This window comes from Callospermophilus lateralis, unplaced genomic scaffold (assembly GCF_048772815.1).
Source record: "Callospermophilus lateralis isolate mCalLat2 unplaced genomic scaffold, mCalLat2.hap1 Scaffold_101, whole genome shotgun sequence".
Lineage (NCBI taxonomy): Eukaryota > Metazoa > Chordata > Mammalia > Rodentia > Sciuridae > Callospermophilus > Callospermophilus lateralis.
Window position 1 is genome coordinate 4,521,656 of NW_027510272.1, and position 21,915 is coordinate 4,543,570.

At 37.2% G+C, this 21,915-nt stretch overlaps 1 protein-coding gene across 1 annotated transcript in view; it reads right to left on the minus strand.

Moving 5' to 3' along the window:
• LOC143639946 (nuclear factor 1 B-type-like) overlaps positions 1 to 18,916 on the minus strand; it is a 120,839-nt gene extending 101,923 nt beyond the window's left edge. The window contains exons 1-6 of the mRNA XM_077107969.1: positions 18,887 to 18,916; positions 17,893 to 18,007; positions 14,544 to 14,580; positions 14,239 to 14,383; positions 13,246 to 13,306; positions 9,464 to 9,559 (exon numbers count right to left, since the gene is read on the minus strand). Of these exons, the coding sequence (XP_076964084.1) occupies positions 9,464 to 9,559; positions 13,246 to 13,306; positions 14,239 to 14,383; positions 14,544 to 14,580; positions 17,893 to 18,007; positions 18,887 to 18,916 (484 nt within the window). The remainder of the gene's footprint in view (positions 1 to 9,463; positions 9,560 to 13,245; positions 13,307 to 14,238; positions 14,384 to 14,543; positions 14,581 to 17,892; positions 18,008 to 18,886) is intronic.
• Between the last annotated feature and the right edge of the window lie 2,999 nt (positions 18,917 to 21,915).

A 21,915-nucleotide genomic window follows, 5' to 3' on the forward strand; every position in this document is an offset into this window, starting at 1 on the left:
GGATTAGAAATAAAAGAGGGAAAAAACTTCATATGGCAGTGAAAATATGGACAAGTATTTGTAGAGAAAGTCTATAATATATTTTTAAAATACATTTTTTTAGTCCCCCCCCCCAAAAAAAAGCCTACCTCATTAGTCCTCCTCTATTTTCACTCTGAACAGCCCCTTGCAAACACCAACAACATAGGTAGCTAAAGGACTGATTAGTGTCCAAATCCCCTGCTACATTTTTAAATCCATGGGGTCAACATTTATGTTAGTTTTATTCATTACTTGGTAGAATTCTGGCATATAGTCAATGTTCAATTTCTACCATAACCACCATTTTACAGTGAACAGCATGATGAATGATAAAACATTTTTTATTCCTCCCATTATAAATAAAAGGCCAGTGATAATAATCATAACTTTGAGTTGTTTGGTTATCTGCATATTCTAATTTTAAGTGTCTGTAACCTCTCTATAAACACAAATGCAGCAGTTGATTCAGTTAATGACCAAAAAAGTCACATTCTTATTTTTTTTTCCTTTCAATATTTATTACAGCGTAGAAATGTGTTTCTGAAAAGATATATTTATTTGGTTTTTTTACTGGAACACAGATTTCTCCTTTCAGTTAGCTAAAAAGATACTTTGCCAAGTAGTTAAAACGTTTATGTTTAAATCATTAGATGAGCTTAGAGAAAGGAAACTGGATGGGAAACTCTATCTTATATTAGTTAACTAGTCTTTGCTTTATTCTGAAATCATGGCTCTTCAGTCATTGATGATATTATTCATATAAAAATAAATGTATATACTTAATCCAAAGGTGCATGAACTGCACTGAATAATAAAGTGGCACTACAAACAGCATACTTTCTATGAAGGGAAAATAGATTTGTATGTCAGACACTCATGATTGTTTCTTTTTATACAATACCTTTATCATAATATTGGAGGAAAAAAACCAGAGAAGTCACTTGATGAAACAGGAAGCTTGCTGATGTGGCAGATAATGATATTAAATGTTCCAACAGTTCCTTGGTAAGTCCTTCAAAGAACGTCTGTCCCCATGATTTCAGGGCAAAAGCCAATTTACCAGGAATAAAACTACTGGAATAATACATCATTGAGCTAACATTTTTGAAAGGGATAAAATGAGGAAACAAATGAGAAGATAGTAACTTCCTTTTGCAAATTAAAACTCTGCATAAGAGGAAAGTAACTCAATTATATTGATAAAATACTAACAAAACATAGCTAACCCGATTTTTTTCATTTTTTTACAGGGAAAGTCAAGATTATTTTACTAAAAGGAGTAATGTTTGAAAGAACTCTGAAAAGTTTACAACCTGACAGATACAAAAATTATGGGGGGACAATATTTTTTTGCATGGACACTTTAGGAGAAAGGTTTAAAATATAAATAATTCTAACCAAGAATATTAAAGAGTCTCCTATAGCCCACCATGGAATCCACTACTCCTTACTATGGTTATTTGGGAAATGAGAAAAAAAATAATGATGAGAGGCATGTCCACTGACTATGACCATTAAAAAAAAAGGGAACTGAAAGCATAATGATGCAGAGCTGTGTACCATGTGCTCAAAATTCCTCCCATTGTGTCATGTTACTCATTTTATCTTTAAGAGAGATTCAAATCGACTCCTTATGATTCAAAAATCTCTATGCTAAATCCAAAAAGAATGAAAAAGAGCAAGTTTCTGCATAATGTCCCATCCATATGTCTTAACCCTGAATGGTATCAAACCTATGTAATCTTACACATCAAATGCCTTCCAGATGTGACAAAATTTTAACAGAGACCAACTTCAAACTTTTTTACTACAGACTCATCTCCCATGATCCCATAAAGATTGTTTTCATTGCACATAACATTACGTGTGGCTAATGTTCATTTTTCCAAATTGATTATTATGCTGTCCTTTCAAAACTCATATTGCCTTCCAGTCAAAAAATAAACTATGCTGCACACCAACCTTCAATAAAATCACAAAAGAACCAAGAAACCACATCATTATTTTCAAGTTGTAGACAGTGCTTAATTTCAAGGGCAGTTGGACTTTTGCCTCTTGCTACCTCTAAAAGATGGAAATGAGAATAAGGAGGTTCTCCATAATTCTTTATCAGAGGTTAGTTGCCACAGGAACAATTTGAACCTATCAATTGTTGGTTTGGATTTTAAATTTTGGTTCTAATTAAAGAAAATCCGATTTTTCTTGACATTTAAAGCATATTAAAGTCTGAAAATTAATGAAGATCATTCAAGAATTTTCAAAAAGATCAAATAATCATGCTATAATGAAAAGATGAAAAGCCATAAACTAGATTTTCAGGTAGAATTAAAAACAAATCAGTAACATAATATGCAATATCAGTAGGAAACAATGGTATGATAAGACTTACGAATGATACCATACAAACTGGATCCTTGCCTCAAATGAATGTTTTCCCTCTACTGCTTCCTTGAAATGAGAATTTCTTTTCTTTTGGGGGTTGGGGTGCGATTGGGTACTGAGGATTGAATGCAGGGGCAGTCAACCTCTGAGCCACATCCCCGCCAGTATTTTGTTATACATTTAAAAATAGGGACTCACTGAGTGCTCAGCACCTAGCCATTGCTGAGGATGGTTTTGAATACACAATCCTCCAATCTCAGCCTCCTGAGCCGCTGGGATTACAGGCATGCACCACTACCCACCACTCAAAATAAGGATTTCTATGGAATGGTAACTTGTCCTCGATCCATCTCTCACTCGTTCCTGAAGAATACCTTTTCCAGTCCTGTTAACAACAGACTTCAAGACCAAGTCCAACCATCAGGAGTGTGAAAATTTGAATAAAAGATAAAGGAAGATATTTCTCTTCTCCTCTATGTTCAGCAGGTGTCTTCAAACTGTCAACTAATTCTCCACTGGACAAGTTCCTCCCTGTGAGGTTCACACTCCCTTTGGGCAGCTCCAGGTCAAGGGCTATAGTAACAACACCTGTTCTCTTGACCCTTACAGCCTACTTGTGGTGGTTGACTCCTATGGATGCTGAGGCTGGGTTGCCTTACTGTTCATTTGGCTCTTGGGTTCTTCTAAGATCACTGTAACTGGTCCTTCCCGCAAAATTCTTCTATTGAACTACCTGGCAGAAGTTTTACTTTTCATGACTTTGACGGATATGTTTTTTTGAAGTTTGACGTATTTACCACTCCAAAATAAATGTCACATAATAGAGTTAAATAATATTATACAGATGAACTATGATAACATTTAGAATATTAACACTTTCAATGATTTATGATTGCCTTTAAAAGGTAAGATAGCACTTCTACCATTCAGTCCTAAGTATGAAATCACTTATCCCAAAGCATGATATTGTTACATGAAGATAAAAAATTTTTTAAAAAATTAGATTTTCAATGCTAAGCTCAAAATACAGTCTTCTAGAAGATTTTCTGATAACCCCAATAATACCCATCCAGATATACCATTTCTTCTTTGGATTACCTCATATCTAAGATTTTTCACATATCCAAGAATTTTCCAAAAAATCAAATAACCATGATATAATGAAAAATTCCTTCTATTGAAATACCTGGCAGAAGTTTTCCTGTCTGTGTTTTCCCTACAAATATGATATATACTCCTTGTCTGAAGCAAGTATGAGTTTGACTGCTTTTATAGAATGTTATGTGTTTACTCAGACCTCATGACACAAAAAACTTTAAAATTCTCATCAATTGTCTGAGTATCTGTCTCATGTGGAGATACCCAAGTGGTTATCTTAAATATACAGCAAAATACATCACATAAGAAATGCTTACTTCAAAGGAGAAATCACCATTTTCTCTAAGAAGTAGTTCACAAGACCTCACTTGACATCCATCAGTTTCACATAAGAAAAATGATAAAATAAGAAGAGACAAAAGCATTTTCTTCTACCAGAATTGTATAGTCACTGATGCTTTACTGGAATACAAATAAAAACTGACATATAAATATTGATGTTTGTATATAGAGGTAAGTATACAAATTCACTGTAAGGAAAATTTACCATCACAAATGCAAATAGTACCCACGCACTCAGTGTTTTAAACTGTGCTAAATAATAGCCCTGCTAGAGGGAAGTGACATAACAGAAAACACATCCCATTAGTTCACGTGTTGCCAGCTTTTTCTGACAAAACTCTTTAATAGGATGCTGCTGGTGTCTGGTGTGCACACTAAGCCACCAGCACTACTCGATACTCCTATGTCCTGTATTTTCTCTCTCTCGATTATTTTGAACCTCCCCCCACCAATTTTATCACTGTCAAATTTGAAACAGTTTGTGATAGTTACCACCAAATATCATGTGGAGATTATATCAAACTGAAAATTGGTGTCTACTGAATTTCATAAACCTGATTCTGAACTCTAATCAACCTCCATCATATAACACAAAATTTGCAATTTTATTTAAATAAATATTTATTGAAAAAAGAAAATGGAGTCCAAATAGGCATGAAGTGAGTCTAGCAATAGCTTATACTTTTAGTGTTTCCTGCCTCCTTTTCTTTTTTCCCAATGAGAAAATTATAGTGTGACATAAACTAAGAGAAAACCTCCAAAGTATGAAAATAGATACACTGCAAAGACATTAAAAACCATAGGAATAATGCTGAGACCACAAGATGGAAACAACCCTGGGCGTTCTCTGGTAGTGAGGGTGGGGCACAGGAAGCCCAAAGCCAGGAAGAAAAGTTAATCTCCTTTTTAACAAGGTTTTCATCAGATACCTAATATTTGAAACTTAAACCTTCAATGAAAAAGATGATAGGAAGAAATAAAAGATTATCCCAGTTCTTCCAATGCACTCTATATGTGTATTTTGTTATTTCAGGACCATGCCACAGAAATGAATGTTGCAGTTTAAACTGAGATGAGAGATTTAATTGTTTACAATATACCATGCAGATAACTGAAACTATGACACATGTCACTGAACCAGAAAGAGATTTAAAGAAGCATCTTAGAAATAAGCTAATAGAGCAAAGAATAGCAACCTCCACCTTCAGACAACATATTAGAGGATTTTGTTAAAAGTTAATTAGCACAAAATCTCCCCTTACATATGTCACAACAGATAGAACTGGAGAATAGTGAGATTAAAACAGTGTACATGCAAGTGAATTTTTTTTTTTTTTTGGCAGGGAAGTACTGGGAATTGAACTTTGGGGCACTTAACCCTGAGCCACATCCCCAGCCCTACTTTGTATTTTATTTAGAGACAGGGTCTCACTGAGTTGCTTAGCACCTCAACGATGTTGCTAAGGCTGGCTTTGAACTTGCAATCCTCCTGCTCAGCCTCCTAAGTCACTGAGATTACAGGTGTTCACCACTGCACCGGGCTGATTTTTTAATATTAAGGTGCATTGTACCTTTTCACACACTACCCCTAAGGTTAAATGTCAGTGCCACCCTGGCCTGGAAGGACATCTCATCCTCAGAGACCTGCTCAAGTGGGAACATGTTAGCTGAGAATGCCATGAGGTCTTAGGGAAAGTGAATGGCATCTCTCTCTGCTCAAGAATCGGACTAAACATAATTTACTTTATAAGACCAATCAACTGCTAGACGGGGTTAAGGACTTTTGCTACAACTGAACAAGGCAGAATTTAAACCCCCTAAAGATAGCAAAGCTTGGTTCCCATCACCAACCTGCAAAGCTCTGGCCCTACCTGAAAGGAACACAGCTCCTTGCCCTCCTGCCATACTCGTAAGAAACAGTGCTTGTCTCTTTTCATCTTCTTGACAAAATATCCTATTTCTCAGCAAATCCTTTATCTAAAGAGTAATGAAGCAAAGCCAGGACAAGAACCAGCTACTTTTGTAAGGACACATAACAGAGACTCTCAAAGCAAAGGATAATTTGTTCTTTACCTGAAAGTCTAAACTACAAATGAGCAGACTTTTCTTGGGCTGTGTCTTCATTTTCATTTATTTAGGTTTATTTATTCAATGACAATATAAATGGCTGCTGTGCAGTCAGGTTTCCAGACCCAACGTGAATACAAATACTCCATCACCCCAATCTGGATCCCAAAGCCAAAGCTTCCTCCTCTCACTAGGTTTCCATTCAAAGCCATCAGTGTGTTTCTAAAGTGACAACTCTGCTCAAGATTTCTTTCACTGAGCAGGAATCTGCTGTTGCAGTTTGGATATGTTTCATGCCACACCATGAAACCAAAATACAACAGACAACACAAAGGAGAGAAAAAAGAATCCCGTGAGGGCATTTGGAAGGAAAGAGGGGTGGGTAGCTTAAGAAAATGTTATTTAAAACTTTCCTTTGCAAAAAATAAATTCACGGTAACAAAATAAGAACTGAAAGTTCTCTGTGAACATCATCCAGTAATTATAAAAACAGACTAAATAGCTGATATAATCCCATAGCCAGGTAGAGCATGGCACCTATCCCCTTAGTCCATTCGCAGGGATGGGTGTTGTTTCGCTATGTTGTTTTACAGACTTGTTCACACGTGTTGAACTTTTATTTTCTGTTCACCTGTTTACCTGGATTGGTTTTCGGCTGAACATTCATTAAGCATTAAGAGGTGCAGTGATGCCAAGAGTCTCAAGGCCATCGTTCCTCCCAAGAGACGCCCAGGGAGGAGCTATGATGGCTTCATTCACCTGGGATAGAGTAAAGAAACAAGAACTCACCCTAGCCCTTCGATAATCAAAGAGAGAGCTTATTGGGAAAAAAACAAAAAAACATATTTATACTTTACCTAACTTCTCATTATTTCCACTAGAAGGCAAGGTGTGATAAAATTGGAGGCAATTATACCTTTCAGCTCCGAGTTTGTAGAAAGAGGTTCCCTATCCAAGGAGGGAAGGCTGCCACTCCCAGCCCTCCCTTGCCACTGGACACTTCAGCCAACAGCCCTATACCAAAATATGTCACTTTGAACCACAAAACAAACAATAGTAATTAAGAACATCGAGTTAATTGTGTCTATTCCCCAGAGAACGTGTCCTCCAAGGCTCCTTGAAATCAGGTTGGAAGATGAGTAGCAATTTTACTCCCAATCTTCCAATTTCCACTAAAAATTAAAAAAAAAAAATAAAGCAAAGCCCTAAATTCATCATACGCATTTCAGAACTAAGGTTTTAAGTAAAACCTTGAAAAAAAAACAACCAATCAGTCTACTTAGATAAGTTTTTTGTTTGCAGTTTAAGCAGAGTAAGTTGGATCTCTGGATTTGTAGTCAACCTCATGAAATTTTTTAAAAATTCAGAATTGTAAATGCAATTTTTCATTAGTCCTCATTAATGATGAAGACAACTAGTTGTTTGGGACTTGCACAATCAGCAATGTGTAAAATCCATTTCATATGTATTGGAACAACTAGATAACAATAATGAGTCTCTTTGTTACCTTCCATTTGAACTAAGTGATAAAGATAGCAACAATACCTTCAGGATTTTCAAAGCACTTTCACCCACATTATTCTACAAACCCAAAAGAGGCTGGGCTTTATTTTTTGATCTTTCACAATGGCCAGGAAAGAATGCAGCTTGATAACTTGCAGAGTAACAGGAAACCTTGATTTCTCCTTGCAGTTCTGTTACTGACTTTCTCTGTGACCTCAGGGATGTCACTTAACCTTGCTCTGCCTCACTCCTCTATCTCAAATAAGCTACAATAAAACTTTTTTTTTTTTAAATCTATTCCAGTCCCCTGGGGTATTAGAACAAGGAATCTGATAGGAAGTCTCTAACGCACTTTGCTCTCTATGGGGAAAGTTGCCATAAAAATAAAGATATTGTTGTTATTATTCTAATTGAGTTATTTGCAAATGATTGTCTTGATGGAGCCCAGCCCTGAGATATAGAAAAGAAAATTCTGCCAGTCCTCTAGGGTACAATTGCCTCATGGCAATTATACCCATAACCACATTTCCTTATTACTGTTATAAAAGACTACAGTTCAAGGGGAGGCAAAAAAAAGGAGTTTAAGAAAAAATATGCTGTTTCCTTTCAATGGAAGATGCTGAAGTTGCAAATTTGGAACCCAAGGCTATAGGTAAACTTTGACAGAACATGTGTTCTAAATTAGTGTAGTGTTTGTTAGTCATGTCAGAAAGTCAGAGGTATCCCCAAGGTTGCAGTTTTCAGCAAATTTTGGAAATAAATTAGAAAAAAATGGCAAAATCACAAAGGTAACCTGGGTCCAACTCTTCAAAACAATGACAAAAATGGTTCATGGCTATTACAGGGCACAAAAAGGCACGCAGGAGAATTAAGCTGAGCTTAGAAAAATGTTCTATTACAAAAAAAAAAAAGCCAAAAAAAGAATATCAGGTCCTCATTGGATTTTCCTTGAGTCTTCAAGCAGAACATACAGTCCTTTCTATTAACTATCAAAAGCCATGAGAACTAGTAGGTGGCTCAGCATTTTTAAGAGTTCCATATCCCTCAAATGGAATTTTTTTCAATGTAGGAATAAAATTGTTCTGCATTACAACATTTTAGAGAGGCTGGGGGTACAGTTCAATGGTGGAGCACTTGCCTAACATGCTCAAGGCCCTGGGTTCAATGCCCCCTGTGCTAAGAAAAAAAAAATGGAGACACAGAACTTTCCATTCAAAATAGACATTACCAGGCCTATCACACTGCACGTCTCCAAGAAACATCATATACAATGTGGTCTACAGGGAGAGGCCTTCGAGAGTTTATTTAGTATACAATTTGTGCTGGGTCCGTGTGTCATGGAAAACATCCTATAGAAAATCTTCAAATTTAGGGTTTAAATCAAGGACAATTATTTGTATAAGATTTCTTACATTGTTAGTTTTGAAATTTTTCAATTTTCTGCAAAGTGTTTGAAGTTGGTAGTGTTTTATATAAAATCTAAAGATTCAAATTAAATATGAGGCATCCAAAAAGATCAATTGAAAACATGTGAGACAATTTGCTGTATCGTGACAATAAACACTACTTGCCTACTGTCATCTTCTAAATAGTAACACATTGAGTTCACATATTTTGGTAAGCATCAGAATCATTTGAGATTTTTATTAACAATTCACTCCCAATGACAGATTTGTACAGCAATGCCAGGGCCAAGAAAGTGGCATTTCTAACAAGCACTCCAGGTAACTCCTGCATTGTTCTCAGACGGAGTATGAGGGACTTGGCTGCTGATGCTTACTCACCAACTCCAAATTGGAATGCAAAACATACTATGCAACTCTAGAGTCCTAAAAACAAACAAGCAAAAAACACACTCCTGCAGCCAAAACCAATCTCCACTTTTCTCTTCCTCTCCCTTCCATGGAATGCACCAGGATTCGGTTTTGGCCAAAGTCACTTGTGTATAGTGAATCCTAAAAAGCAACTAAATCCAAATCCACATTGAACAATTCTGAACTCTATCACACTTCTCAGAGCTTTAAATAGAATTCTACCAGAAACATCATACCCTGACTGGCCAAGGGATTCTTTGGGTTCCGTTGCTTTATCCAAGTGATCCGAAGTGACCCTAGGTTCCACTCTGCATGTTCAGTTGTACAGTTTTCTCCAAGTCGAACACAGAAGGATTAAAAAGAAAACACAAATATTGGCATAGGTGACTTGAGGTTGCTTGACCTTTCCGAAGGAAGATTTTGGGCAACTGTATCCTGGCAGCTCCCTGGAAGGCAAGGCCAGGACACAAAGAGGAAGACAGGAAGCAGGGAGCTGGCCATGTGTCCTTGGCAGGCAGCAGTGTGGCAGGGTGAACCACCTCATCCCTGCCAAACCAGAAACAGTGGGGAAAGCCCAGCTAATTGGCAAGTCACAGCTGGCTACAGTGTACATCCTCTGCCTTAAATGCCTGATAAAGTTAAATGGTATGCCAGACGCTAATCTACTTAAACAAGATCCTCCTTTACTTTTGGAAACTTAATTTGCTCCTGTGTGTGTTTCCTTAAGGAAGTGGTAAGGCAGTGTCTTAGGATGGCAAGGGCTGGAAAGATTAAAAAAAAAAAAAAGGAAAGATGTACTACAGTCTCATTACGCCTATACATAATTTGCTTTGTGAAAAGGCTATATATATATATATATATATATATATATATATATATATATATATATATATATATATATCTGTGCTTCTGATTTTAACTAACAAACCTTCCACTTGCTCGTTTATTTCCATTCAAAGGAAACTCCAAAGTCAACATTGCATATTGAGTATGAACATCAGTCCATTTGGAGGCTTCAGGCATTAAAAAAAAAAAAAAAGAAAAGAAAAACAGAAAACCCTTTAAGATACTCAATCAAGGAGACTACAGAGCTGCAGCCAGTTTCCAGTCAGCTATTGTTTTTACTTACACATTAGTTGGCTCAATCAGATTTGCTAATGTAATTCTGTATGAACTAGCATAATATCATCACTTTCTGAGTCTTTTACTGCTAAAATGGGGACTCAGACAGAGAGAAGGGGAGCAGAGGGGATTGTGCAAATAAATTGCTCCTCACTGCTGCTGCTAACAGGGTGAATGAATCCAGGGACCTGGGCCTGGAGCATAATTTTCTCCATAGGGGTATGTCTGAAGGCTTGGTAAGAGCAATTAAAGGGGTGTGCTCAGTGGTTGGGCACATTTCCTTTTATTTTCTATGAAATTGTTTGTGCCTTCTCAAAAACTCACCAAAATTTCAAAGTAGCTTCTGCTGCTTTAAATTTAGCGGCCAATGATAAAAATAGATGGAAAAAAGTGCAAATTTCCTCCACAGAATTGGGAGAAGACAGAGATTACAAATAAACATAATCCATCATTTTCTGCCAAAAATTTCTTAAGGTCCACAGACTATTCATCCTAAGAAACCCAAGACACCAGCATGGCTGAATTTGTTTAGGTGAAGATATACTGTGGAGAAAAACACAGGGCAATACTCAAATACTGTTTGATCTCCACCTAAAATGAAAAAATAATAATACATATGCCCAACAAAAAGCTCAGGGTCAGTAAATCTAGATGTGTCTTAACTCCAAAATCACTTTTTATTTTTATTTTGGTGGTACTGGGAATTGAGTACAGAAGTACTTTACCACTGAGCCATATCTTTAGCTCTTTTGAGTTCTTCTTTTGAGACAGGATCTCACTAAGCTACTGAGGGCTTACCTTGAATTTGGGGATCCTCCTGCCTCAGTCTCCTGAGGTGCACCACCATGCAGGTATGCACCACCATGCCTGGCCATGGATACAATTTCTATAAGACACAACTTGCCTTGCCCTTCCCAGACTCTCCATAATGAACTTCTGCCCCCAGGGATGCTTAACTTTTTAAAATTCTCCCTCCTCTTGCCTTCAGGACAGCCTTCTTTCTCCAAGCCTCCCTTTCTTCTGAGCCTCCCTTTCTGGAGACTTCTTTCTAATCTTGATGGCTATCTCCTTTTCTTTCTGATGGCCCCTTAAATATTGGCAATCCCTAGCACAATCAGGCCAATGGGCCTAGCTTTTTGTCTTTGTCAATCAGCTTTTTGTATTTAACCCTAAACTCTCATTTTAACTGCAAAATCTGTTGGAAGGTTGCTAATACACAACCTCTGTCCACTCTCAGCCTCCCTGACCCAAACCTTCTCACAATCAATGGCTTCCACGTCCACGTCCACTCAGTTCCTGAGCTAAGAACACATGCATGCTTCAAAACCTGTCTTCTTAAAGCCTGGGATACAGCAGTTGGCCCAGACTCTGCCCCTCTAGCACCAGGCCTCCTCTCCATCCCAGTAGCCACTGTGTCCCTTACTGAGCTTTGATGCTTCTTACCTGATAATTGCCTCAGCCTCCTTAAGCCATCAAGATTCATTTTTCACACTGTAAGGAGGCTCCATCTTCCTCACAGCCACCAGCAACCACATTGCCTCTCTCCTTAAAACACTGTGGTAGCTTTGTGTAGCCTAGAACAATCTACAACTCTTAAGTGCAGCCTTCCAAACCCTCACCTTTATCCTTATCACATCTACACCCAACTTCCCAACACCTAAACTTATAGCACCCTTCAAATTCCTGGAATATGCCATGCAATTACACCTCCTGACACCTTTACTCATATGGTTTTCATTCCTCAAACATCCCTTCTTGGATGCTAGACAAACTCCTAATTCATCTTTCAAAGTCCTTGAATTTCATTTATCTATTACATTCTTCCTGGACCTTACTTTGCCTCTACCTAAGAAGCCCATCCCTTGGGGGCCCACACCACTTCACTCCTACCTCCAATATAAGATTTTAACATTTTGCATTTTGGGTTAGTGGCCTATACATTGTTTCCTTCCAAGATTATGATCTCCTGTATCCTAATTTACCTTACTTGATTTGCGGAATCTACTTAAACTACATAAAGGATGCTATCATACATATACTATTCATAAATAAACTGAGCTGAAGAGTATTAACTCCCCAAAGAAAGACAAAACAATCTAAAAGAAAGGGTCATAATGAGCTACCAGCTTTCAGGGTAATCAACACTCAATGTACTGATTCTGGGACTGGGTTTGGCTCAGTGGTGGAGTACTTACTGAGTGAGGCCCTGGTTCCATCCCCAGCATCACCAAACAAAAATTCTGATTATGATTTAGGACAATTACCTATTTATTTACTTTAGAAAAAGGATTAAATATCAACAACGGGCCTTCCCTGTATCATCCTGGGAACTCACTCTGCAATAGTGAATGGAACATGTCCTGAGTGTCTTGGTCCTGTCTTCATGCAACTCACAGTTCAATCTGCACTGAGCTCACATTCATTCACTTGCTGACGCTCAAAATGAGCTCTGTTTAAAATTTAGAAATAAGTCGAATCCACCATCTAATATGGTTTTAAAATAAATCAGCAATTTTACACACAGACACAAAAATTTAGTATTGGAACATTCAAACTTTTCTACTTATTTAATGTTTGTTTTGACTAAAACATCTAAGGGGATAAAATCTACAGGCTACAAATGCATTGTTTGGATGGGAGAAGCAGAAAAGAGTGAAGGTAATACCACAGTGAGCAGCATCCAATAATGAGATGATGAAATATTGAAACACGGGTTTAAAATTCTCTGTCCTCTATCATTGCTCAGCTAAGAGACATATATTGAATAGTTGGGGAGCTGGAGAATTGAATATTCTTTCAGATTGAAAATTACCATGTGGTCACAGCCCATTTTAGAACCGAGATGGAGCCAGACTCAACATCCTGAGAAACATCATAAAAATTGGTTTTCTATTACTGAGTCCATCATCAGGACAAAAGAGAGCTAACTTTTCAAAGCCATAATCAAAACACTCTCGCTAAGTAGAAAGATATGAAATTAGGAGTTGAAAATCTTTTTTGTCTCCTTTTTAAAAAAATCATGCATATGTATGGCATTTACCTGGTTTTCTCTAATTTATCTGAGAAATGCATAAGCAAATCTATGCAGAGAGATATCATGAATTGTGATGTCATACTCCTGGTGGAAAAAAAATTCCTTTTAACAATATCAATTAGCACCAAATTTAGCTTTAAAACTCCATGACCTCCACCATTTTTTAGGTTAGCAAAAAAGAATCTATTGACTAGCTTTGTGAGCAGAACAGTTGAATGCTACTTTAGATAGAAAATTATTTCTTTCACTCTATAAGAATAATTATCACAGCGATCACACAATTATTATAATTATATCTGTAAGAACTGTTACTGGGAATTTATCTCTGAAATAGTCTCATGCATTGCAGGGGACATTTATCTTTTTTAATGATCACCAACACAAGTGTCTTTTTGTAGCTCCATAAGTGATTTTACCTCTTTCTATTAATATCCTCTAGCCTGCTTTAGAAGCCAAAGGAGGCAGCCCCCACATTTTCCCCCAAAGCAATTGTTTCAATAAAGCCAGGCCTGTGGCATTTTCTGAGACAGAAAGCTTCGCTTCCCCTTCACTGGCAACATAACATTCACAACGCGATTTCCTAAACGATGGAAAACCCCCCAAAAAAGCCCCTCCAATCTGTGTTTCATAAACTGTACTCTAAGAGAAGTAGCAATAAAGTTTATTACAGACCTAAAGTATCTTCATAAACCCGGTTAATTGAAAAGTGGGTGGAGAAGGCTGCCAAATTAAATGTTTACATTAGCACAGCTATATTGTAAAAACATTCTGCCCCCTGTGCTTTGTAATTATAAGATATTTCTGGACTGTGTATCTCTACAAAGTTTATCTCCACTGCCAAGAGTGTCTTGGCACGGAGCGGCTGCAGTTTTTGGCAGCCAGGAGCTCTGCGCGGGCAGGATCTAAAATGGCTGCCAAGCGGCCTCCTGAAATGTCGCTGGCCTGAGCCTGGGCCTGGGCCTGGGCCTGGGCAAGGCCAGCCTCTGCCCAGCCCCCGAGTCTGTCTCAGGGAAGCCAGGAAGTGCACTTCCCACATAAGAACCAGTTCCTACCCCCATTTTTTTAAAAAACTATTTAGAAAAATAACCACCAAGCATTATGGAAGACTACAAGCCAGAAAATGGTGTCAAAGGGTGGGCTACAGAACACCACTCACTCACCTGGAGGTTACAGTCACACATATGCCCACCGGGCTTCCTGCTAATGAAAGAAATCCAACTCATGGTGTGTAAAAGGGTAAAGTTTCAAACTTCTGACCCTACTAAAACACACTGTGGACAAGCACAAGCCAATATTTCCCATCTGCGAGGGCAGCATCAGACTTGGGCCCACAGTCTTTGTCAAAGCCTATGCACAGGCAAAAGGAAAGCAAGAAAAAAGAAAGATGGATTTGCTTCTCCCTTGTTATAAAAGGCTATGCTTCTTTTACATCATTAAAATAACCCTAACAAAGCAGATTCTTTTTCTACCCTTCTATGGTGAACTCCTCAAAATTTGAGGAATTAATTATGTTCATGGCACAAAACCCAGCTAATTGAGAAAACTGAGATCAAAATCTATGGTCTCTGCAAGACAGGAGGGCTGATTGAAAGGGTGACAGAAAGGAGGGGAGAGAGGTAGGAGGGATAAAGAAGGGAGGGAAGGAGGGAGGGAGGGCGGATGGGCAAGAAGTTAGTAATGAAGGAGGAAGGGAGGGAAGCAGGAAGGAGGAAAGAAAGGAGAGGGAGGGACTGTATGAAACATGAGATAGATTGACCTGTTCATAGTAGAATAAAAAAAAACACTCAAAAAAAAAAAAAAACCCGCAAAGGGAAAGTACTTCAAAGGTACACCTCACTCTTATAAGATGTATATTGCCTTTGTCCTTTTTTGCTAAAACCCTGCTAAAATGCTGGGTTCACAGTAGCCAAATATTGCATAATGAGGAAACTGGATTTTTCTTTTTTAGGGTTTCACAGTTTAAGAGAGATGCATTAGGCCTGATGCAGTGGGTCTCACAGAATCATTATTGGCAGTGATTGCTGTTCAGTAACTCTAAGAGCCAACTGAACCCTACATTCTTGTCTCTGCTGAGAAACAATTCAGAAGTGAAGGATGAATTCCATAAAGATGACACCAATTGTTAGCATTTATTATGTACACAGTGCTTACTCACTAAATGCTAAGTCTTTCTAGCTTTTATTATATGCCACACAGTCAGCACAGCCATACTAATAATTTTTACTTCATTTTTTAAATCCCCATCATAATGGAAGCAAGATGTTGTTTTATTTTGTTTTGTTTTGGTGTCAGGGATTGAACCCAGGGCACTTAACCACTAAAACACAACCCTAGTTCTTTTTAATTTTTTATTTTGAGATACAGCCTCACTGAGTTGCTGAGGGCCTTGCTAAGTTGCTGAGAGTTACTTTGAACTTGGGATCCTTCTGCCTCAGCTTCTTGAGCTGCTGGGATTACAGGTGTGTGCCACTGTACCCGGCAGGAAACAAGTTTAATGTCTCTTTAATGGTACATTTTGACTAGTCTATTCTTCAATATTCACCTGAAAACACAGATATGTACACATATACTTTCCCTATATCTTTCTACAGCAGAATAATTTCTCACCATTATTTCATAATTCTACGTAAAAGACATTTAGGAATTTTTAGCCTTTGTTTAATTAATTATCAGAATAGCTAAAGTCATACAACTGCATTACAACAGGCCCATTTAACAGACTGGTAACCCAAAGTTGTTGTGTTCAAAAAAATACCTCTAGTTTCATTAGTAACTTATTATTAGTAACTAATACCCTTAAAACTTGAGCTATTTTTATATACTTTCATGAGAATTTATGGTCTGATTCTGTGAATTTTTTACCTTTTCTTCCTTGAAAGTTTCCAGATTCTAAAATGATAAAACGATAATCTGCTCAATAGAGAAATTCAATAAATGTTCACTGATCGCCAGTAGGTAACATGCAAAGAGACCCTGTGCTATTCCATATGGAGCCATGAGATTAAGACATCATCCTTTACACACACACACACACACACACACACACACACACACACCAATAAGAAAACTAAAAGGCAGTTTCAGATTCTGCCTGTCCCTTGTGTAAGTCTGTTTGGATGCCTGTTGCCACACTCTGTGTGATGCCTGTAGAACTGACATCTACACCTGAAGGGATGCCAGTGAGGACCAACAGCAGTTGGTTGTAGAAAGCCTCAGTGCTCCACCAAGTGTGGACATTAGTTTACCCTCCTCTTTATCAGCCAAAATCTTGTGGGGGAACAGCAGTGGCAGCAAGGCTGGCAGTCCCTGAGCATTTTCCCCCATGCGCAGCCCAGCTGTCTTGATACTCTGGGAAATATACTATACTCTAATTCATCCTCACAATGATTCTGTGGGGGTGGGATTATGAGTATCCCCATTCTAAGATGCCAGATGATGCTCAACTCATACCTGGAAAAGAAAAACAGCAACTAAACCCAAATTAGCCAGCTCCAGACCTAATTTAAATTACTGCCTTCCCCTATTACAGGTGGCATCGCTAGACCAAAACCAAAAAAAAAAAAAAAAAAACCAACCAAACAAACAAAACATCAACTATATAGTCTGGTTAAAGGTTTTACCTTTCTAATTCCAGGGCTCTTTGGTCAATTGCCCTTCTTCCTGAACCACTGCTTTCCAATTTGCCTGAACAAAGCCTCTCAGGAGTAGAGGCTGCTGACTGGAAGTTATGCTGTGGTCTAGTAAAATACACAAACCGGGAGGAGGATGAGACCAAAAACACCTCCTGCCCACAGCACACCACAAGCTGAGGACTGTTAGCAGGCTCCAAAGACAGGCAAGGGGCCAGCACAGCCGAAGCCACTCAGCATATGATCACAGATGAGCACCAGACACCCTCCTCAAAGCTGCTGCCTGGTCACTCCCCACAAACCCCCTAATTTCCCACCAAAGTCCTGAAACTTCCCCACAGGGTCGTGTACTTTCCCCTTTCAGTCTCATCTCACAAGTGACGATCTGATTTCTCCCATGTGCCATTTTCTAGGAGAAGATTACTTACTACAGTCTCTGCTGTAATTAACTGGGATTCAGGGACTGACCTGTTGTTTCCAACAAAGACAACATGGCTACGAAAAGAACCACTTTGCATTGTCCCCTGAAAGATCCACTAACACCATTTTCACCACTGCCTTGGATACCAGTAAATGAGAAGCAAAGAAGAAGTACAAGGTCAAAATATTCCCTTGCTCCAATCTAGATGATGGGTTACGACAGAGTACAGAACTATCAATGCACAAGGTTCAAGGTCTCAGCATAACTCCCCTTGAAAACATGGCAAGCTGCAGACAAGGATCAGAATCTAAATAGAAAGATTACTTCCCATTCCATAGAGAGCTCTATCCCCCTAAAAGTCACTTAAAAATCACTCTTCAACTTTATTTTCATATTTATAATCTGATTTTAGTGACCACCAGGTAGGCCATTTCTTTAAAGCTCAAGGCAAGTTCTTACTCATCCGCCCAATGTCTACAAGTTGGGAGCCTGAGAGGTCCATCCAGAGGTGTTTAGTTTGATGGCTGCTCAGACTTTCATTTCTGTCAGCATCTATTCCAACACCAAGCTTAAACTGTCCAAAAAAAAAAAAAAAAAGAAAGAAATGACACTATTTCCAAGTTGTGTTAATTCAAGAAAATTGGGTTATTCTCATTTTTACTGGAGGCAAAACCACAGATGACTTTAGGTCTTTGAAATGTTAGGGTGAATTAAGATCAAATTAATAAAAGCAGACATAGCTTAAATTTTTATTTTACTACTTGGGAAGTATAATGTATTCATTCTCTGGGTATTTTTATTTGCCACAGATTTTTGGAGGTTTGTGGAGTAGTATAAAATTCTCCCACTCCAAGGACCATAATGTAAAATCATTTTGCAAAAAAATAAAAATGCCCCGAAAGTTTTCCTCATCTTTAGATAGGTGGGGTTATTTTGAAAAACTGAAGACCATTCAACAAATGTTTTGAAGATATAAAGGCACAAAGTATTCTTACTGGGGGGACAAAGTACAAATACCAAAAGATGGAAAAAATTAGTCTTTTCTGAAAAAGCTACAGCCTTAAATTCACCTAAATCCAGTTATTCATTCAGCCTGTTTTATAATTTAGTTTGCAGTGTGATATGTCTTCTGTCCTCATTCCTTCCTCCTAAACTTCACCCTGAAGGGGTAAAGAGAAAAGATCAGAGGTGAAAGGACAAAAAATTTGTACAGAGATACAAATGAAATATGTTCTGATAACTGGCATGTCGGACAGGCAGGTGAAATATTTTTTAGTGCTGCGTATCACTTTTAATCCAGTATCACTTTCCCATGTGAACTACACCAAAAGTATGTTGTCTCTATTTCATGAATAATCAATACAACATAGCCCAGCTTTTAAACACATAGAAAATGAAAAAGAGGATGATAACTAGATTTTTACCATAAACGCTTTTTAAATTTCACTTTTACCACCTGTTTATGTCCATTTCGTCTTTCCATAGTTATCAAATACAAAGTATTTCTTTAAACAAAGTCTATTTTATGGCCCAGCTGATAACTTCAGGTGTTAGAAGGAGGAAGACCACAATTGATCAGCAAATGCAATGAGGAGCACTGACAAAGACTCAACATTTATTAGAAGGCAATTGTGAGAGAATGTGGCTTTAATTGTGCATACATATTTTTATTCATTAAGATGAATAACCAATAAAATCCCACACTATGGTGTCGCAGAGTCATAACACATTAATAAAGTTTCTTAAAGGTTTTGGCAGGGGGCCAGCACAGTCCATTAACTCTTTGCAAGTTGTAAAAAGAAGTAAAGTCATTTCAGTCTGTTTTGTGGTTATGAATGAAACAGCAGGCAGCCTGTATGGAAACGTCACTTTGGATATGGTATTGGTAATGGATGCTTTGCTGCTCAATCAGAACAGTGTGGGGAGAAGTGAATGCATCCTACCACAACCCACGCTGCACGGCGGAGGCACTGCAAAGCTCATTTACTTAAAAGTGGAGGAAAAAGAGCAGAGGATTCCAAGTTCAGAAGATCTGTTTATTTTGCTAATAGGCTGTCACACTGCATCTGGGTAAACTTGCCCACTGTGAAACCCAAAATGATACAATACATTTTAAGTGACTAAGACGACTTTTCTCTGATTATTCTTTTTTTCCTAATAAAACCAACCCAGTTGCTTAGGCATTCACTTGGTGAAGTCTACGCTGTAAGTTAGAAAAATGTCTTTCCTTAACATCAGAAACAAAATTCTACCTTTTTCAATTTTAGTTGAACACACTTCACTCGAGTCATATAAATAACTACAATTGGCAGCTGCGAGTTTGTCTCTGACTTTGCCTAACAATGTGAGTTGAAGTGCTATGCTTCTCCACAAAGCTTTACAATGCCATCTGTTCTCATTTTTCATGACACTACAAACATTTTCCTTTGGAAAAAGGATTCAATATTTTGCTTCCTTTTCAGAACAAAAACTGGAAAACTTGAATGAAACTAAATATGGAGAGAGGCATCCAAGATGTACAAGGAGTAAATACAGAGGACATTTAAGATACTTTAATGTTTAAGATCTCTACCCTTTCATCTGTTCCACTGGTATGGCAAAAGTTCTCATTTTTAAAACAAAGTTTTACAAAAAATAAACTTTCTTAAATATTGAAAAAATAATTGAGAGAGTAAAACCTTTCCATGCAAGCATATAAAAAATTCAGAATGCTTTACAAATTCTTCTTGGCATTTCAATTATGAAGAAAATTCTCCAGAATATAAACATACATACACACACACACACACACACACACACACACACACACACTCACTCCCACACACAAAAAATGAGACTCCTTTAATCGTCAACCAAATATGAATAGCATCATTAGTCACTTACTTCTGGTTGTTAAAAACCACAAATTGGCTGTAATGATCTATCACTTCATATGAGGCCAAAAAACATAAAATTTCAAGCAAAAGAGATAATTGCAATAAGTATAATAGAAAACATCATTCATTATTTTAATTTTGTTTTGTTGAAATTTTTGCAAGGAAAAACATGAGGAATATTTTTAACTTTCTAATGGAAATAGTTTTGACAGAGTCCTAAAAAAAAATCCTTCCCATTTCAAATTTCATTTGAGTCAGTCTTCATATGTATCAAAATAGCTGTGTCTCTTGTATACTGCAGATTCTCTGGAAACTTATTTATCTTTGACCAAGTAAAACTGCAGAAGAGCCTCCTTCAGAGGTTAAAACTGTATTGAAATTGTGCATCTGTATGTACATATCATTTTGTCTCTGTTTGGATGAAATCCAGATGCAGAACCGAACAATTGTTCTCTGAAAATTATTGTAGACGTATATTTCTACCATGTTGAAAATCACTATAACCTGGAAAGACACTATAAAATTATAGTCTTCCAATTCAAAAACAAGATTTCTCTTAGTTTTATGCCCCACAACATTATATACAAAAATAATTGTTCTGTGTATTTAATAGTAATATGACGTGTGCAGTTGTGGCATGAATATTATGTTTAGAGAAAAGAAAGTATGCACTTCACAAAGATCTTTACCATCAAGAAAGAACTTACATTTAAGAGATTAAGGCATTTAAAGAACGATCTCTCAACTAACCAGAATATCCACTTCGAAATAACTTACCACTAGGCTTTAATGGTAACTGGAATCAAACTGGTGTTAAATGGAATACGGCCTTATTGTTAATTCAAATAAATGCCATTTGCTGAACAATAAGTGACACTTCCAGAGGTAACTGAGCATTCCTTAAAAATGAGCCATTCTAACACCAAAAAGAGGCACAAATTAATAAATCCTGAAGAGAGCCTCATTTATGCCTATAAGGAACATCTATGACCTGTTTAAATAAACAAACCAAAGACTCATATTAACAACCAGTATATTTATCTCTAAACAATGAAAACAAAACTACTCCAATTCCCTTTAAGGTTTGATGAGTCACATAAACCACTAATTTATTTAATTTTACTTAGAAATTACTCAGACACTTTTGTTCCTGTTATGGAAGGTTATATAAATGATTATATACTCCTTTAATTCTTAAATTGAATCATCTCTCAAAGGACAAAATTAAAAACATTAAAGTACAATGTACTACCTCAGAATGTTAAGTATCCCTGCTAAAATTGGACTTAAGGTTAAAGGGCTACTAACTAAAAAATTCAATCCAAAACAGGATTGGGAATTTCAAATCAAAATTTCCCATATTGTTCTGATAGGCTTCCAACTGAGTAGACAGTAAATAATTTAGAAAACCATCTCTGAAGTTTTGTAATGCTTCTGAACAAAAACATATCTTTACAAGTCTCTACCTACAATATTTCACATAATGCCTATTTAATAATTGTTCATTAGATGACTGGACTTAAATTTAAATTATATGACTAAAAATAATGTCACACTTATAATGCTTTACAACTTATAAAACACTTTCACGTAAGTCATCTTATCC